Source organism: Aythya marila (assembly GCF_965140915.1).
Source record: "Aythya marila genome assembly, chromosome: 2".
Taxonomy (NCBI): Eukaryota; Metazoa; Chordata; class Aves; order Anseriformes; family Anatidae; genus Aythya; species Aythya marila.
The window spans coordinates 147,877,414-147,897,823 of record NC_139043.1 but is presented as its reverse complement, the minus strand read 5'-3'; the positions used below and the strand labels follow the sequence as shown (position 1 = coordinate 147,897,823).

At 37.2% G+C, this 20,410-nt stretch overlaps 1 protein-coding gene across 2 annotated transcripts in view; it reads left to right on the top strand.

The window, feature by feature from the left end:
• The window catches only part of ASAP1 (ArfGAP with SH3 domain, ankyrin repeat and PH domain 1), a 146,072-nt gene that overhangs the window by 58,805 nt on the left and 66,857 nt on the right, over positions 1-20,410 (top strand). For both annotated transcript variants that reach the window (XM_082753027.1, XM_082753026.1), the window contains exon 4: positions 14,869-14,941. In XM_082753027.1, coding sequence (XP_082609153.1) covers positions 14,869-14,941 — 73 coding nt within the window. The remainder of the gene's footprint in view (positions 1-14,868; positions 14,942-20,410) is intronic.

Sequence of the window (20,410 nt, the reverse complement as noted above, 5' to 3'; positions counted from 1 at the left end):
AAGGCAAAAATGGAATCCTACGATATTCTTGTGTGAGTTCACATGGAAAGACTTAAATTCATGTGACCATAAATACTGTTGCTTGCTAGGCTCCTGGCTGTCTCTAACCAAAGGGAGAGATTGATGCGTATGGAGAGAGTGCAAAAATGGTATGTGTTGATATCTGCCTTGCTATACCATTCCACCGGTTTATTAACAGGGATGTTTTGAGCTGGAATTCCATAGGCACTGTTGTGTATCGAACCAGAACTTTAAAGGCAGCGACTTGTTACCGCGTACTGTCTCGTGTTAATATTTCTGTTTTCAGTACCCTCCATCTATGGTGTAAATTGGAATATGGTTGTGGTTTGCCTGGTAGACATTGGATTATTAATCACCAGTATTCTTTTTTTTGTCAAAACATTCTGGGTCAAGGTAAATGCTTCTCAATCGCCATGCCTTGTTGTCACAGAATCGCAGAATTGTAAGGGTTGGAAGGGACCTGAAGAGATTATTGGCTCCAACCCCCAAGTGTCCTCATTGGTAAGGTGATTGATGAAGGCTGAATCAGCCTGGTGGTTTTTTTTTTCAGTGTTTGATGCCCCAAGGTTCTTTCCAAGACAGTATATGTATAAAGAAAATCTGTATTACAAAAATGGTATTTTAAAAAGTCTAGGAGCCAGCAACCAGCTTGATAACAATTAATTCATCTTTTGTGTAAAGGATTATGGATTTTATCAAAACAAAAGGGTTTGCTGAATAGATCCTCTGTCCTCTCAGAACTTCAATTAAATGCATTAGTTCAGTAAATTTCCTATGATTGTATAAAGAATGGATGGTCTGGAATAATATTTAGAAAAAAAAAAAAAGAAGTTAACTGACATCAACTCTTGGTGGGTTTAGTGCAAAAATGCTATATCAAACAGCTGTCCTTGTTAACACTGGCAATAAATCAGAGCTATGGTTTTTGTGTGACTGTAAAAGCAAACATTCCCCGTTCTATACATGAAACAAAATAGGCTTTTGTTCTCTTTCGAGTTTTAAGACCTACCATAAAATATAAAACTGAAGTTTGAAAAATTGTTTCTTCCGTTGTGAGTTTAATCATTTGATTTTGCTAAAGCATATCAGTGTAATTCGTGGAGTGTGGTTTGGTGTATAAGGGCTGTGTCTGTTTGAAAACCAAAGCGTATGAAATATTTCACTGGACCAGTGAACGGAATTGTTCGGTTAATACCTAACTATTGCTAGAAAGGGGAAGATTTTCGGAAAAGTTTATATTTAAATAGGATTTTGCAATGACAGCCTAGATCACAAAGAAGAGAAAAATTGTCATAGGCTGCTATAGGGCTCTTTGGTTTTTTTTTTTTTTTTTTTTTTTTTTTTATTCTTAGTTTGTTTTGCTTGATTTATTTATTTTTTATTGATGTTTGTCTGTGGCTTGGTATTGTGCTTATGTAGTTATCTTCTGGTGAATTCATTCTCATTGCAGCTTATACAGCAGAAATACCATTAGTGAGAGAAGAACAGCTGTTCTGGGATAGACAGAAGCTGATAAAAGCCTAGGATCTCATCTGACTTAGCCGAGGGCAGATGGCAAGGGCAGAAATGTAGGGAGACCTTCTCCAATACGATCTCCCAGCTCCAGGGACTTGTGGCTCAGGACAAGGCAGGCCAAAGGGATCGCACTTGCATTTAATGGTTGGGGGCACAGAGCTCTGGAGGTCTCGGGTTACACTGGCAGGCTCAGGTAAGTAAGGAGTGGGCAGGACTTCAGGGGGGCTGCCCCGTGAAAGGAAATTCAAGGCAAATTCTGGAAAAGCTGCTGTCTATTTCCAGTGATTTGTGTTGCTCCACTTGAAGGCCTAAACAGAAAGAAAACCTTACCAAGGCCAGCTTCTGGCCTTTTTTTTTTTTTTTTTTTTACTAAATAATGCCTTCCCTCTCTGTGAGGAGCATGCTGAGAGGGGATGCTGCTTGCTGTAGTGATGCTGTGGTGCAGGGGATAAATGCTCTTACCAAAGTAGCAGGATGTGTTTAAACTGGGTTACGAGTGAGTGAACGACAGAGCACGCTGAAAGTTGTGCACCGTGCTGTTCATGTTTTGCTAGATTGGTATCGTCACGTGCAGTAATTCTCTACAGCTCCATATCTCACTGCAAACATAAAACTTCAGTTCCTACTTTGGCAATAGTTTCTGCACTTATGAAGATCATAAGCAAAGGCATAAGGAACTCCAGTGAGTTACTCTACTTTAAATAGCGGCTGAGTTTCCGAAGGATATAACTGTTTTAAAAGCAAGTGAAGGAATGTGAGATTAGAGAAGTAAAACTGTAGCCTGAGTCACCCCTGCTGGCAAAGGAGTAAATGCCATTTCTGCATGCATGTGGACTGATGACTTTTCAGAGTTGGTTTCTAAAGATCCAAGCTTTACAACTCCAAAGTGTATCTTCATGGTTCAAATGTAGGTAGATTACAAGGGATGCAGCTGCACTGGAACAGATCTCAGTGCAGGGAAAATTATTTAATGCTACGAGTCTTCTCAGGTCACAGTCATACAGTGATTTTGATCTGGTATAAGTTTGTGCATCCACTGAAAGGGGTAGAGCCACTGTGTGTGTAGCTGGCCTCTTTTGTGCTGGCAGTAATGCAGCAGAAGGGCAATTTTCATCTGATCTCTATTCTTGACTTTGTGGCTGTTCCGACTACAGCGTGCAGGTACAAATGAGGTAGTGGTAGCGAGTGGTTGGCAGAGGGAAACAGGAAAACCATTTCTTTCAGATCCTACAGAGCAAACGAGCAGTCCAGCTTTTCACAAAAATCTCCAGGGCTGCCTGTTGGCCTGGTGCTTCTGTCCTAATACACCAGCCAGAACATGAAGGATAAGTGAGGTAGTGCTGTTGATTTTGATCTTAATTTGCTTAACCATTTAGCTTTTCCTGTCTGAATTTTCATATTACTCATCATTTCTATTATACATCCATTCTGCATTCCAGAGAAAATCTTTAAACCTTGAAGATGGGTGTGGAGGGGAGTGCAGAAGGAAGTATTTTTCTGGCCCAGTAAAAGTGGTTATAATAAGGCTCTGCATTTATTGGTGATGGTCTTGTATCATGTCCCGTACCACCTGAGTCTAAGGATGTTTGTCAAGAGTACGCGGTTGCATAAGTTTAGAATTTAATCTTCTGTTCATAGCTGCTGCTTTGAAACTTCGTGAGATCTACTGTGATATTATTTAAAATTAAAATGCAGCAGCCTATTCATCTACTGTTGTTCAGTACTTCAGTCTGTCATGTTTTTCTTTCAAATCATCAACAAAGTGAGCTTCCTGAGCATCTTTGACTGATGCGTTAGCTCTATTTAAGCACTAACTACTTCCATTGGGATTAGCTGTTTATAATTTTTAGTGTGAGCTGGGATGAATAAATCATTTTTGAGAACCAGGGTAACTTTCAGATAAATACCATCAATTAATGATTTTAGCTTTAGTCTTAATTTTGTGCTTCAAAAAGGGGAAGGAGGGAATTGTGTACATAACAATAAATAAATAAAAAATGACCAAAATATGAGTGATGTGGTCTCAAGTTAAATATATTTCATTATGTAATTACTACTATTTTGGGTGGGTTTTAAACTCTGCCATTGCTTCATCCTATTCTCAGGTGTAATGTGTATCTTCTAGTTATATATTGGGCAACAATGAACAGCTGTATGGCAATGATCAGCTTTGTCCACGTGCTGTTGTTTCCCCATGTTAGCAGTTTTGGTTTTCATTACCTTGCCCAGATTCCTTTTTCAGTCTTAAATCGTAAATTACACTCTCTGCTTTAGAGAAAAGAGTATTGCCAAGCTGTTCTCTTTTGAAGTGCTGTACATCCTCTTCAGCTGTAAGAATGCGTTTGAAAAATATTAGTATTAAAAAAACAAGCAGCCTACAGTATTTTCATTGTCACTACTGTTTTCTGATTCTTCCTGTATCCAAAAGCATTATTTACAGACAGATTTTTCCTGAGTGCTTGCATTTATATTCTAGCCAGACCTGCTGGAAATGGTGTTTCATGATCTACCAAAGCCAATTTTACTTTCCCCTTGCCTACTTGTTGTTGCAGGAGAGGCACTCCAGGTCCCTATGTGTTCTAAATCCCTTAAATAAGAAGCAGTTTTCTGATATAGGAATGCCCCTTCCAAAAAGGGTGAGGAGAGTAAACAGGCGGAAAACCTACTTCCCATGTGATATCTAGCATGAAAAGGAAGTGATTAAAATATGAGATTTTGAAAGACTTCCCTTTTTGTTTTTGACTCCAAGTGAAATAAACCAAAAATCAATAGCAGCTGCTAGAATCTGGCTGTTAAGGAAAAAACTGTTCTTGCCATTAGTAGAGCAAGATTATTGATTTCTGGGGTGTTAATACTTACTGCTGTGTTTAGGCTTCTTATGCCTATGATTTACTATCTGAGAGTTATCTGGAAAGCTTATGTTTTATCTAATGAAAATTCATTGAAATAGTATTTGATAGGGCAAAGTTTGTTGCATAATTATTTGACATGCAGCATGGATATGTTGCCCGAGAGTCTTGTACAAGTATGGGCAAAAATCTTTTCACGTTATTTTGAGGAAGATGGGGATGGCTGTGCAAGATACGATCTTCTTCACCTCCACGGAACTTGAATGTGGTATTTGGGTGCTGTGTGTATGAGGAAGTTGTTACCTTGGAAAAACTTTTGCTGGTTAGGCTGCAGAATTTGAATGCCTTAAAAGCTCCAGGATCTCAAACAGTCTCATATCTCCCAGCTTATTCCAAAGACTTTCTTCATCCTATAGACTCTTCTGTTTATTTGTTTCTAATTTGCACAAGCTGCTTCATAATACCTCCTAAAATGATTAATCTGTAATTGAAAAGCATCATAAAACTGGGATATTCTGGGGGAAGTTAAGTGGTGCCTGACAAAATAGTTATTTATTCAGTTCGTGTCACAACTGTATACTCATGTTATAAATAGGACGTCACTTCTGTTAGCAATATTCAGTTAAATTTGTGATCAGACAAATAATGGTTGCATTTTCTAAATGGGATACAATGCAGCTATTATTCTATATGACAGCAGAAATTTTCTTCTAAATATACGCTAGTACAATTTAGTCATGTTTAGGATCTTGGCTCTAACTTGTCTGATATTCTTCAGAAAATGTATAGAATATTTGGTGAGAGCATCTGTTCTCTAATACATTCTTAAAAGAGAAATGGGGTAGTGCTATTTTTACCGAAACACAGTGCTATGTTAAAAATTGCTTTGAAATAAGTAATGGGTAGATTACAAAGAGCTCATACTGTTTCCTAACATACTGGAAATGTTACTATTAAGTTCTGTTACGTTTCATTGTGAATTTCAAACAGTTCCTTTAAAATCAACACTACATTTAAAGTGCCCTTCCTATGGAAGGGAAAGCGGTGGTTTCTGTGTGGTCCCAGTGACTTTGTCAGGCCATATACATAGTTGGGGCAACTCATACTGTAAGGAGGTTACACTACTTTACAGTATAGGATTTCTGTCTTGTTAGTGCACCCTTTTCTTTCACCCTTCATTTCACCCTACAGCTGAATGCCTTTGTACGTAAGTTGGCGATTCCTTTCTAAGCTTAATGCCAGATCACAATGTGTGCCTGTGTCTCCAAAGTAAGCTCTAGAGAACCTAATTGGATGAGAGGTCTTCATTTTAGGTTGGAGATTGCGTCTTGTTTCACTGTATCTTGCCTTTGAATGAGATCTGCTTTCTCAATAGTATCTTACATTGTATATAGAAATATTCTTGTAATTAAAGTGTATATACATTGTTACATATGTAACACATTTTTGTATTTTTTCTGCCTTATGTTTCTCTGTTCTCTGTATCACAGTGATGGCTATTCAAATTGCCACTTCTCCTGTCGTGTAACTTCCCTTATTAAGTTAAGTATGTTCAGAGAACGTTTGTATCGATGAACATGATGTTGAAATTCAAAATTAACTCTAGTACTTAATACCTGAATTATACTTCAGATTTTAAAAAATAAAAATCTCCCCCTTTTGAGCCCCCTACCCTCTTGGGTGTTTTGTAAGTCATCTCTAGCCCAAGACCAAACATAGCAATTAGAAGTACAACATTATACATCGCAAAACTTACTTCTGTTTTTGTAATCCACCTCTTTTTTTTTTTTTCTTTTTTTTTTTTTTTTTAAATGTGTGTTGGAACGTGTCCTTATTTTCTGTACTGTTTCTGGACTTGATATTTTCCCTCACTCCTGTTACTCTCCTACAATGTCACCCTGCATTGTATGGGGTGTGATAAGCATTAAATGCTGGAATCTTCTAGCTGGTTATTTGGGCGTAGCTCTGAATTTCGTAGTACGTGCTGGTGATCATAAGTTTAACATAGCTTGAGATGAAGTCTTATTGAATCTGTCCTCATAGTCCTCTCCAATAGCAAAAATCAAACATCTGAGTCCCAGAATGCTGCAGTAGTTTTCAACTATATGCTGTAATGGAAATACTACTTCCCCTTCCTTTTTTTTTTTTTTTTTTTTTTTTTTTTTTTTTTTTTTTTAACCTAATGTAACTTTTGAATATTTTTCCTCTCTCTCTGAATGCTGAAATGTAACATTGCAATCACACATCAGTGTGTGCATTTATGTATTTCTTCAGAGGTGGGAGGCAAAGGAACATGGGTTGTTTCTGCTCTGAAGTAAAGAAAAAGAAATACTGGCTGATGCAATTTTATTTGCAGGGAAAAAAGTGGCCGCAGTAGGAGTAGTAACCCTTTGGAACAGCTTGGTCTACCACAACTGTGTATCTGGTGTCCTTCATATCTCTGCTGCTAGCTGATACCAAATATCAACAAATAATAATACTGATTCAAATTTAGAGCTGGCAGGGGTAAGCGTACTGTGCAATTTCAACACCACTGTCATGCTGGCGATGGCTGAATGAGTGAGTACTTTATTCATCCCTGAATGTCATTTTTGAGCTCCTGTAAAATTCATCGGATCTCTGTAGAACACTTTGAAGAATTTTTCTGCCTGAGAAGGTGGTAATAACCGTAACTCACGCATCCACATCCAGTTTCTCTTGCTTCCCTGGCTAGATAATGTCTGTGAGTTACTGGGATAACAGTTTAAATACAACGCATGCTGTAAAATATTTTGTGGTTTGAAAAGAGAAAAGAGCTAACAAAGAAGGAAAATATTTTGTGGTATTTAAGTGTGATGGGGCAGCTGAAGGACTCCCCTGTTAGTGAAATTTACAGTCAAGTGTGGTGGGAGGGGAGCGACTGGGGACTTTCATTTGTGCTTTTTTTTTTTTCTTTTTCCAAGTCAAGTTACTAAGAATCAGATTACTTCCTTACAAATTCATGTCAGCTAGCATGTCTGTTCTTTGAAAGTGGTTTTGGGTTTGTGCTGTTTGCGTGCTATCTCCTATTTGGCTAGTTGACTTTTGAAAGACCTTGCCTCAACTGTTGGATGTTATCTCACATATTTATTTTTTGATTGTTTTAGAAAATAACCTTGTTCCGTTCTGGGCTGTTGTGAATTGTATTTAGTTACGCCTTTCATAAATATGCTTTTGGGGTTAGATTTTTTGAAAGAATTATGCTTTATACGGTATTGGTTTTTTTCCAAATGACAAGCATCTTTGATAAATTAAGGACTTCACTTATATACTACTTCTACAGAACTACATATTTGTATACTGAAAAAAAACCATTTTGTTGAGTATTATTTGGTAGCCAGTACTGATGTTCAAAACACTCAAAATATTTGCACGCAGGCATTTCTACCTGACTTTGGGGAAAGAAAAAAAAAAAAAAGTGTAACGAGGGGTGTGTAAGAGCAGAGAATGGGCTTTTCTTTCTTGGATTAAGATCATCATTCCCTTTGGGCCTTTAAAGTTGCCCATGGCAGGGGAGTAGGAAATGGACAGGCTTTGAGGTCCCTTCCAAGCCAACCCATTCAGTGTTCTTGCTTAGGTTTGTAATAATTAGTGATTAAGCTGACTGGTATAATGAGGAGAATCTGGATATTATGAGTGATAGTAGAGGTGCTATCATTAGTGCACATTCAGAGGCATGTGGATGCCTGTGTAAAGGTAAGGATGTTTATCATCCGGATGAGTTTATCCCCAGCATGAGCTGTTTTAGAGCTTGTGCATGGGGGAATATTTTGCATCTGTCACTGGCTCCCCTCAGGTGTTGTCACTAGGAGAGGGCTTTTAGCATCTCCTACACATCAGTTAGAAAGGGAATCTTACCTGTCTCATCACTGGATCTGGAAACGAATGTCATAGTTCTGTTTTTCAGTTAGCTCTAAAGATGCTTTATGCACACAATTAGCTGAACTCAAATATTAATATCCATCATAAAGGATGGAGGTTCCCAAAATACTGTTACATATTCCCAAATGCGTCTTAGCATGTACGAGATTAAAGATCACCTCCGTGCTCGTTAGGAAAAGCGTGCTGCTAATTTCATGTTGTCTACAAGTAATCATACCTGGATAGCAATTAGCAGCTGCTGTTGTGCCCTTGCGGTAAAGGCATCTGGGTAGGAGTGTGGTTGCCTGTGGGGATCCAAAGGGCAGTTGTCAAGACAGATTAAAATTTAACTATTTTTGACTTTTTATAGAGATTTTATAAGCAATCTTGACTATCCTGCCATGTGAGTAATGCTTGAAGAATAATCTAGTGACGGTTATTTTTGCAGCTCTTTTTAGAGGCTGTGCGAGTGATTTGCTCCTCTGCTGTGACCTTGATAACACAATCGGGCCGATGGCGTTCCCCATGTACATCAGCCTGGAGAGGGGCTGCTGTTACACAGCCCAATGCAACGCGAGCAGCATGTGATAGAAGAGAAGTTCGTTGGTGGGATGTCTGTAAAGCGTTGCATTACCCCAAGAAAATATTTTCTGCAGATACATATTTCTTCAATTTGATTACCAATGCTCTTTTTATTAGTTTGTGGTTAAACACAACCTGGAAATTGTAAAAACTTCAAGGAAATTACTCTCTTTTTTATTTTTTGAGAAGATTAACTTGATCTTATTTTGGGAGTAGCTGGTAAATAATGGTGTACTAAATGATGATGGTGTTGGTTATTACAGTGAAAAAACACATCATCAAGCACTTATGTTTCGTTTTCTCTCATTTGGACCCTTTGGGTTTTTAAGTAATTCAGGATGAGTTCAAATACACCATTCTGTATCCATCTTTTGCTCAAAGGGATTAAGTGTCTCTAGAAAATTCTTAACTGCTCCCCTATTTTTGTCGTTTAGACATGTGCTGAGAGTAGCAATTGGAAACAGACGGCAAACTTGTGGTTGGCAAGGCCAGCACGAGCAGGGTGGAGGGGCAAGGACAAGGAAGGGTGGCCCAAATCATCTCCATATAGAGAACTAAGAGAGCTTGGTAGTCCACCTGTTTCTCAGGGGGAAGGCTACAAGAGGCTTACTTTCATCTTCTGTTTTGGTTATATTTTGCTGGAAAAATCTTCAGGGCTTCTTTTGTTGCTGTGTTTCAGTGGTATATAATACCTACATACATTATATATATATTTTATATATATATATATATGTATATATATATATATATATATGTATATATAAAAATGTATATACATTTATTAACCATCCCACAAAGGCTGGACTTTATTGTTAAGAATAAATATATATATATATATATATATATAAAAGGTAAATGCCTGTCCAATACCAGTAAGGTGCCTTTGCTCTGCTTGGTTACGTGGCTATCCCAGCTGGGACTTGAGCAGATGGGAAACATATTTGTAGTAGACAAGTAAATGTCAGTCACTTCTGTGCCAGGGTTAAGCTGGTGAGCGAAAGACTTTGATGTCTCATAGTCCCTCAAAGCCAATGTATCACCCCATGTATTTCTGTGAAATAACTTAACGCCTTGTATCTGACGAAACGTGCATGTGACTACCAAGTGTTTATTATTCCCATTTGCATGTCTGACCTCAAATATTTTATGCTTCACATGGATTACTTTATATATGAAATTAATTTCTTAAAATACATGGAGGGTTGGATTTTGTTTGTTTTTTTTGTTTGTTTGTTTTTTTGTTTTGTTTTGTCACAAATACACATGCATGCTTGGATGGCCTTCAGGCTTCTGCCATGGGTTTGTCTTAAGCAAAATATTGTAATTGTTTAAAACATTTCTGGTTTGGTATATTATTTTTGTGGGTGGGCTTTGGGCATGAAAATTTTTAGGGCTAACCTCCTAAATATTTAGTGAAATTCTAAACCTCTGGTACATAGATGAGCAGTTTGTTCCAGCTGGAAAATGTATTTTGTCTGGATTAAGTCTAATTGAAGATGATAATAACATTTGCTGATATATAAATGTGATTGTCAGTATCTTGAGCCACTCAACTTTTTATTATTGTAAGGTTGAAACAAATCAGTTTTAGTCTTGTCTTCCATCTGTAAAAGTGCACAAAGCACAGGCAACAACTGAGACTGGAGTTTTTATTAGATTTAATGGAAGTAAGGGGCCACAGCATCCTCTGCAAATGTCTGCCCCTAGCACAGTGTCCATGTGTCACAGTGTCAGTGTCTAGAAGAGCTAAATTTTGTGTATATAAGAAATGCTTCTGCGATCAGTACCTGTAAGAGTGGTTTATACGTCAGTCAAGAAAGGAAGATTTCTGTGTTGGTCAAACCATGTCTTCATGCTTATTAGGAGCAAGTACCTTTAAATGATTGTAATTATGGTCTCTAGTGTATAGACTGACATGCATGTGCATACAGATACAAAGATTTGTATCTTCACACATGCACACAAATGTATGTATGTACATATATGTATACAAGGGTGCTAAAAAGGCCCAAGCTTCTAAAGAAACAATTAGTAGTTTGTCTAAATGCAACCTTGGCAGGTTTTGTACATCAAAGATAGAAATCCAGCATCTAGCACTTCTCGTACTGCACAGTAGGGTAATTTCTGGTTTAATATTTAGCAGCTATTAAAATAGAACTTGGTCCAAAAATAAGCTATGCTTCATTCAGAAGAGATGAGGTTCTAAAGAGAGTCAAAAGCAGCGCCTGTGTGGACGCCTCAACCCAAGGGAGTGAAGGAAGATGAAACCTTAACAGGCCATATCTCAGGGATCATGCATAGCAAATCTGCTGCTATGAAGAGCAAGCAGCTTTGCTTGTTTAGTTTTATATAATTAGATTGAAAGTGGAGTGTGTGTGTTGTTTTTTTCTTTTCACAAGTGTGTCTCAAGGCTTTTTATATGAATGCTGTATTTGCATTATTTTTGAATAAATATGGAGGTTGTCTCCAAGATGACCTGGTTTTGAGAATAAAGCATTATTCAACCAAGGAGGTAGCAAACCTGTGTTTGCAGGTACCTTTTAATAATCTGTCTCTTCAGAATGCTTCAAAGTATTCAGAGGGTAAGAAAATGTTCTCCCAAGGAAGTTAAAAAGATGTCTTGGGAGATCATATCATAGCAATGAAGAAAGAAGTATTTTCCAGGAATGAATGGATGGTGATGAGGAAGAGTTGAGGTATACAGGAAGGTAGCCAGGAGCATGTCTGAGTACCTGAAGATTTGTGTCAGAGAATTCCTTGGTTCTCTAAGACATGATACATTTCAATAATAAAAAAGTACATCACTTTTATGGGAACATTGTCATTTGTCTTTTCCACATTGGGGAATAAAAATACCTAGTATTCTAAATACTGCAAAATAAAACGAACAGATATTGCAAAAACATGCTTTCACGTAACTGGGGTGAGCAAGACTGTGTCTTCCTTGTTTAACATATTGCAAAGGTTATATTACTCGGGAATAAAAATGGAATCGAGCGTTGAGTGCAGCGTACTGCCTCGGCAGCAGAATGCAGCTATAAATTATGAGCAAAAGGCTTCAAGAGGAATGTAATTTATTTAGAAACAAAATGTCTGCATATTTATATATATATATATATATATATATATGTATGTATGTATGTATTTTAAATCAAAAACGAGATAACAGGGTTTGGATGCCTAGAATCCTATGTAGCATTGAGTTCCATCTGTGGTAGGCATTTTCTGCGCTGCCCTGATATATAGTTACAAGTGCGTGTGGATTTATTTTATTTAAAGAATTTTGGACTGTGACAAATTAGTTCATATAAAGCTTGTGTTTGCAAGTATAAAAATAAAAAAATAAAAAAAATGAGCTGTAGTGTCATTCCGATTTTAGGTCTCTGGTTCCTTCAGGCAGTGGATGTCATCTCTGTATATGGCTTTGCTCAGTGACTGCTCTCAAAGTAATGAATGTTCCCTTTCCTCTTCCCTCCATATTAGTGACTAAATGTAATTGAATATCAAAGTCCAATTTGTGAAATTTTTCTAGCCTACCTGTTCTAATTTTTCCGGATTGACATCTTTAGGAGCAAACTCCAAGAAAGATTCCACTTTGGTATTGTTTTCTGGGTGTCCAGTTTGCTTCAGTATTAGAACATCACACTGAGTTGTATTTCTGAGTCTCATCAACCTTAACATTTGTCCTTTTCCAAAATGTTGGTTTTGATTTCTTATACTACCCTGCACTCAAACACTCAATAAATTAGTGAATCACACTGTCTTTTCTGCTAGTTGAAGATGGAGAAGTTCAGTGGAAATGTCTGATAGTGACTGTCTGGCATAGCACGCAGACAGAAGCCAAAGCTTTTGACAGCTCTTGCAAAGGAATCTGAGAAGAATTGCCTGCTGTGCACTGGCTTGAAAAAGAACACAGAGTTCTTAATATTTTATTAAATGTAAAAAATTTAACTCTTTCTGTCTAGATGTCTAGAAGTCAAGTAAAAGCAAGCATTGCATTGTGGAGCAGAAGAAATATTTGTTAATTCTGACTGTTTGAGTTAGTTCTGATGCAAATGGAAAGTGGATTAAACAGTATTAGAAAACATTTTTTAAACTCTGTGGTTGCGAATTTTCTAGTTATTTCAACTGTAGAAATGCTTGTGTGGTTAAGAATCTGGTGGTTTTTAGTTGCATGTTAAAGAACAGAAATTCTACTTTTTCTTCCAGATTTTCATGTATTGTTCAATTGTAATACACTTTGCTTTGTTGAACTTGGGCCACCCTAAAAGAACTGAGATAGTTCAGCTGGTTTCTCTCTCAGTTGGTTCATGCATACACTGAAATTCTTGTTGCTGTGAACCAGAGCCTTGGTGTATGTGACCACCACCACCTCCAATTCTCTGCGCTCCTGTTGTCCTGGAGCGGCTGCCGTGGTGTGGTGGTGGTGGTTGTGGTGGTTCTTGTTTGGTGGTAGTGGTTTTTGTTTTGTTTTTGAGATTCTTGATGCCTACCACTGTGCACTGCAATCATCTCAGTTTGGACAGTAAAAATTTAGGAAGTTTTCATCCATACCATTGCTGGTGGTGACCCTCTCTGAGAAGATGCACTATGCCATGAGCGTGGCTGCCTTTCTGCCTGCTGAGGAACAAGTTCGGCATCAGTTCACCACTCTTCAGATACCAGACCCCCAGGAGCTTCAGGCTTCCAAGTTTCCTCCAGTGGATAATGATAGCTACCCAGGCAGCCCTGCCATGGGAAATTTGTGGTCTGCTCCAGCTGACAGATTAGCTGGGCTGCTATCCTGACAATAATTCTGAGTGCGTTATCCAATTTTCAGTGACTTGAATGGGAATATTATATGGCAAACACTGCCAGCTTGATTAAAAAATAAGATTATCGGTCTGACATCATTTATGGGAAATTAGCTATGATCTAAATGGGAAAAAATAGAAACGTTGAAATTATTTTCTATATATTCTCCGTGTACAGCAGGACTTGTGTAAAACGTGCTGTGCATGCAGGATGTCCAAAGCTCACACTTAAGCAAAATTAACTGGATCACTGCAAACAGCACCAGTATCAAGCTGTAAGTCTTCATTCCACAAGTCTAGAGTAGTGTTTATTTTGATTTTATATTTTGCTATATCATAACAGTTCTTTCTTATCTTAACTAGATTTCTTACATCAGATTGCAAGAGGGTAAGGAAGCTAAGTTATTTACAAAGAAGAAAGTGTCCAGAAATCTAATCTAAATTCATCATTATTGTATAATGACCTCATCTTCTGGATTTTGAAACTATTCAAATCCATGAGGGGATCCTGAAAATGTATATTTGAATATTAGTCTTGTAAATACTCTTTTTTCAGTGCTGTGCAAAATCAGATCGTACCTCCTTTTCTTTGGTATTTTCATCTTCTATATTTATAAAAGTTGTGGGGCTTGGGGAAAGTGGTTAGTGTGGTTGCTTGTGCAAACTTCTGGTATTTGTCAAAGTAATTGCTATAAATTTTTTATAACTGAATAAAAGGATTTTTCATGGATTTCTTTCACATTCCTCTTCTCATTCCCCCCCATTAGGTATATACGTACTTATATATGAGAATATATTTTGTCTCTGTAGATGGAACGGGGCTAATAGGGGCAACCTATGGAGTCCACAAGCAGCTTAGTTATAGCAGAAACAATAAGCGTTACAGTAGAAGCTTCTGACTGTTGGTTGTTTGGTGGTGGTTTCTTGTGTGAAATATGTTACATTTTGAATAAATGCTTTGTCCTATTGCAAAACTAAAATAGTTTCATTTTTTTCTTTTAGTTTTGTCACTGTTGCTCTTCTCTGCCTCCAGATCATTTTCACATCAGTTCTTTAATGCAGCTTGAAGGGGCAGAATGACCTGAGACCTTCCTGCAGGCTGCATGTGTTGTATTGGCAATTTTTTTCCAGCCTGTGAAACTACACATTTTGTGTTTTTAAATGTTTTAGTGTATTCTTTTGATTGATTAAGGACATATATAAAGTTCCTTTATTTGTTGTTTTCACAGGCATTGGATCAAGACAGAACTGCACTACAGAAAGTAAAAAAATCTGTGAAAGCAATATATAATTCAGGCCAAGGTAAGACATTGTTTCCAGTTCTACATGAGAACCTAATAATTTGATTTCAAGTTTGAAAAGTGTGTCTTACAATTTATGCTGTTTAAGTACATAGCATGTAGGATGCTTATCTGTTTACCAGTGTTAAGATTAAATGTTTAAAAACTTACTTTGGTTTGATGCAAAATCAGAAGCAATGTTTTCCTGTTCTTTTACCCTCGTAGTGCTTCCTAAAGGCCTCTAGGAGAATTTCCATGAGGAAATTTTTCCTGCTGCCTTAAAATTTCTAGCAGGTTTCTTCAACTAGAGCAGCTATAAGGCAGTGTCCTAAGGTGGTATCCTGGGTTGAATATATATAGAGCACACTTCTAGGTGAAATAAGAAGGATAACTTGTTAAAAACTTCTAGGAAAAAAAATCTACAGCTGGATGTATTTTGTTCCTTCAGCATTTGCTTTCTACTAGTAACACAATAAAAATGGCATATCTCACTTGTATGCCTAAATAGTGGAGGCTTACCATTATTTTGCAGTTTTGCAGAAGCTGTTGATGTTGCATTGAAGCTGTAGTAGTGACTTTGGTGGAAGGATAGGTGGTTAGAGTATGAATCAATAATCAGAGTTCAGTAACAAATGATGATCAAACACCGCTCAAAACACAAACTGGGTTTTAAAGATGTGTTAAATGTCTTATACCTCTGTTTCTTTTAAGGTTAAAAAAAAAAAAAAAGTCAAACACAAATATGGTAGCAGAGCTGTACACCTTCTAGTAACCATCTGGTTGTGAATAATGGGGTTTAGTAAATCCCAGTTCCTGTTCCCCAGCAGAAATTATGAATTTAGCAAGCATTTTCCTTTTGCAGAGACACTTTTAATGGCCTTAGTTTAAAACCAAAATGACTGTTCCTGTGTTGTTTTGACAATGTTTTTGTTGTCCCATTGACTCCAGTTTATGGATGTGTGTGAGCTTTTAATGAATTGTAGGTTCTTCATGCTTCTGCTAATCACTAACGTTGTGCTACTTGCATCATATTTTGATTAGCTTTTCTATAACTTCTGCTGCTGCTGAGTGTTTTTTTCCTAATAGGATGTGAAGCCAGGTACAAAATGAGAATAGTACTTGATTAAATGTGTATTTACTTTAATGCTTTTAAAAGTACTCAGATGTTCCAAGCAGCTCTTTCTATTTGAAAGTACCTATTTACTGAACTTTAAAGCTGCTGGACATCATCGAATATGTGACAAGTTTTCATCATGTTTTAAACGTTACTGGGGATTTTTACCCATTGTTTGGTTTGAGTTTTGTTACAAAAGTAATATTATTTTAAGTGTTTGTAAGTAGGCCGTGCTATGTTATGAATTTGTCGCATCGAGTAGAAGTAATAGCAGGTTGGTTAATGGTTTCCATTGGCTGTCTTAGTACTTAAAAAGAACTTAAAAAGATAATTTGGTAGCTGTTTTTCTCCTTTTTTTTTTTTCTTTTTTTAAAAAGTATTGTTTTGAAAGTACAAGTTAGTGCTCTCTTCAAAAGAATTCATACCGTTCCTAATACTCTAGCTCCCTCTTCAGAATGCTGTGGTAATAGGCTACAGTATAATTTGAAAATGTGCACAGGAGGCAATTTGTATAGTAACTGATAAACTAGGATTAGTAAGAGGAGAAAAAAAAAGTGGAAGTTTTTATTATACGTGTGGAAGCTTGTATAAGTTGATATAAAAATATTGAGCTAATTAAACCTCAAACTCCCTTTTCCTGCTTGTACAAAGAGAATAGCTAAGGCATCTATTTTATGCTTCTCTGGTGAAAGTGGATTTTGCTGATGTTTATCTTCATGTAAAGCATGCTAGAAACAGCTGTGGAATGCATTGTCATGTATTGAGCTCTGTCCCATTGTTCAGGCAAAATTTAGCTGACTGTTTTCATGAGGGAAGCCTCTATATTTTTGAGAACTTGAAATTGAAATTGTTTTGTTTAAAAACTTTATTGTTTGCTAAACCTTATCTAAAATTCTAGAGCAGGAAATGTTTTTTGCATCTCCTGTGCTTCCTAATCTCCTTTGAGAACTCTAGCCAGACTGATGACGGATGGTTATTCAGCTTTAATACAGATTCTTCTCTTTTGAGATCAGTAAACCAATTTATACTCTACCAAAAGTCATAGCTAGAATTTTGGGGGGTTGTATTGGGGTGTGGGTATTTGATTTTTTCTGTGTCTTTTGTTTGTCTGTTTGTTTTTGCCTGAGGTTAACGTTTGGATAGTGCCATTTACACAGTATAATGTTTCATACGCAATTCTTCAGAATACCCGAGCACTCCAGCCCTGTGGTATGTTGGGTTTTCTCTTTGTTGCTGAATAATGAACCTCAAGGGACACTCCTCTTTTACTAAGAGAATTTAAATGTCACCCAAAGATGTTTGCTTTTTGTGCTTGGCCCTCCCCCATCTGTCAGATTTAGATTTGGAACTACGCCTGTGGAAATGAAATCATACCAGCACAGAAATGTGGAAATCCCTTAAAGATCCCTTCCTATTTATTTTTTTTTCTGCCAGAATGTACTGTTATGGAAAGTACTTTTTATGAAATCCAGAGATAACAAATTAATACCTCATTCTCACCACTTCTTTCATATACAGCTTGTGATTTATTTCTGTCGTGATACAGGGAATGTGTAATAGGAACCTATCTTATGTGACTGCTCCATGAACTAATGGCAAATCTGTTCTCACTAGCTTCCCCATAACATCGAGTCTGAATTCTAAGAGCAGTAGATTGCAGTCAGTTTTGCTGTAGATTTTCAGTAGTGTTTTTTTAATTATTACTAATAGTTCTATTTCTACAGTATGACTTCCAGATATAGTCAAAAGAATTTAAACAACAGAGAAATAAAAACATGAAGTGGCATGCAAGATCAAAGGTACTGTGTGGGACAAGCAGTTCATCAGGTCTCCTGCAATGATAAATAGAGGATGCTTGAAGAAATAGCAGAACAGTGCAAAGATTGGGGGGGTTATTCATTACTTTTCTTTTTTCTTTTTAGCTTGCAATGTTATGAAGATATGGAATTACTTCAGTCAAGATTAATAAAATATTATAAATTCATGTAAACCTTCAGCATTCACATCCTTGAATCAGTCTGATTCAAGGCACTCTCGCTCCTTTGCAAAGGAGCATCCTATTCAGGCCCCAAATCCCCTGAGAAGCAGACTGGCCCTGTACATGTCTCCTTTGGACCATTTGATGTGAAATTGAGGGACTTTCCCATGTTCTTAATGCCCACGGAAAATTTGAGGTATAAGAGTTAGTAGGGGATTTTGGAGACCCAAACTTGCTGGAGTAGTGTTAGAGGACTGGTCTTTGCAGGTGAACCCCTATTAGATTCAGTGTCAGCTGTTCTACCTGTTGAACGATATGGATTGCCTTGTCAGCCACAATATCTTTTTTATTTGTTTTTATTACATAAACTGTCACATACGTTCAACCATCCTTACTGTCTTTCTCCAAAATGGCAGCATAACATTTTCATTTTAAAGAGGAAGGAAGAAGAGAGCATTTGGTGCGACAGGGACAGGAACTACGCATCGTATGGAGGGTTTAAACACACAAGGATGGTTTATCCTTCTCTGTTGCATCCTCTAGTTTTAGGATTAGCATCCTCTAATATTTCTTAACCATTTCTCATGGCTCAGCTTTGTTTTGCTTGGTTGCTGAATATCGAGGCGTTGTTACTCCAGGACTTGGTTGTATAACTAGACATGATGATTTCTTAAAATTAGGGGGGCTTCCCCATGTGCGTTATGCTGCCTAATGCAGATGTTCAGCCCATCAAATCATAGACTTCTGGGGTGAGCTACATCTGCTTTCCTGTGCGTTCACATGAGGATGAGCTGAACTGGAACAATTTCTGCCTTGAGTGTAAGGGAAGGGTAGATGCCAAACTCCAGTACGGGGATTTTTGTTGTAAACATCTGTTTAGACAAATTAATTTCACATCTGGAATCAGCTTTTGTTTTTATTGCCCTGAATAACCCATAGTATTGTATGTTAAAAAAAGAAACAAAGTTTATCTCTATGAAGCTTATTTCCTATTCCACTATATCTTGTTAAATGATGTGGGCCCTTTCATAAAGGGCTTCGCTGGTGACATCCCTCAGAGAAAAGTAACTGATTTCCTTCCTTTCCCCCACCTCATCTTTTTTTGACCAGTTATTTCTGTATGTGCAGCTCGTCCCTGTTGTCCTTTGCTTAGTTCATTTGGATGTTTAGGTGAGGGATGGATCTTTTCAGGAATCCAAATGGGATGCTGAACTTGTAATTCCTTTCCCTACGTGCCTGTCAATTCCTTGAGGTCAGGGGAGAGGAAATATTTTTGTGAAATAAAATTTCACAAAAAAAAATGTGTTTCTTGTTTAGCATTTTATATTTATCTGCGTGTTCTTTTCTGCACTGTAATTCCTACCAATTTGCCTGAGTAATATATAGGTGCTCCTGCTCTGTTGGTGTGCACTTGAATTCTCTGCTCTCTGTGGAGCTCTTATTAAAAACAGCTATTAGATTTGTCTCATTTTTGCTGTTATATTGAGGCTGTTATAAATATGAGGCGTTACTTTACAACTATATAGTTTACATGTTCTTCTTTTCTGCATCTTGGTCTAAGTGATTTGCTGCTGTTCATATTTTGCAGCTTCTACGAATTCTCCTGTTAGCACTTAAATTTGATACAAGCCCTCAGAAGCAGCGTTGAAAGGAAATCCTTGCAGAGAGCTGCTTGAGCCCATTAGTGATGAACACAAATACAAAAAGTCCTTTACCCTTCTGGTATGGCTCGTCTTCTCTCGGTGCTCTTAGAGCATGGTGATGTGGAGAACCTGCAACTCCCAGAGCTGCACCTTGCTCTAGATGTCTTTGAAAGAGACCTTTATTTTGCATGCTGTAATCTCAGTCCAGAAGGCTTTATCAACAAGTACAGATGAGAATACAATGGTCAAAGATTTTTTCTACTCTTTTTCATTTCATTTCAGCTTTTTGAAGGATGAAATAAGAAAGCGTGCTTTATGATTTCAAATATCTTCTTTTGCCATCCCCTTTAACTTTGCCAGCTGTCTTGTTCTTTCTGAGTCTTTTTCATGTGTGTGTTTTTCCATTCATAAATGCAGCTTGGCTCTGACCTTTATTATTTTTCCTTTGGCTGCCCAGAGAACAAAGCACTTTTATAAATGCATCATTAAAACAATTCCAAGTTGATTCTGAGTTGTGATTCCTCTTTTTCAGACTCAAACAGATAAGCAGATCTAATTCAGTAAATTGTATATTCTTCAGGCATAATTTAGGTCAAATCATTAAAAGGAAGGAGTTGTGTTTATGCATTTTTCTTCTGTAAGCTATTTAGCTCCTTTTCTGTTCTTCAGTGTTCACAAGTTCAGGTCAGAACAGAATCCTTTAAGACAAAGGAGAGTTAAGGCTTTAATTTCATTGTATTTTGTCTGTTATTTCCT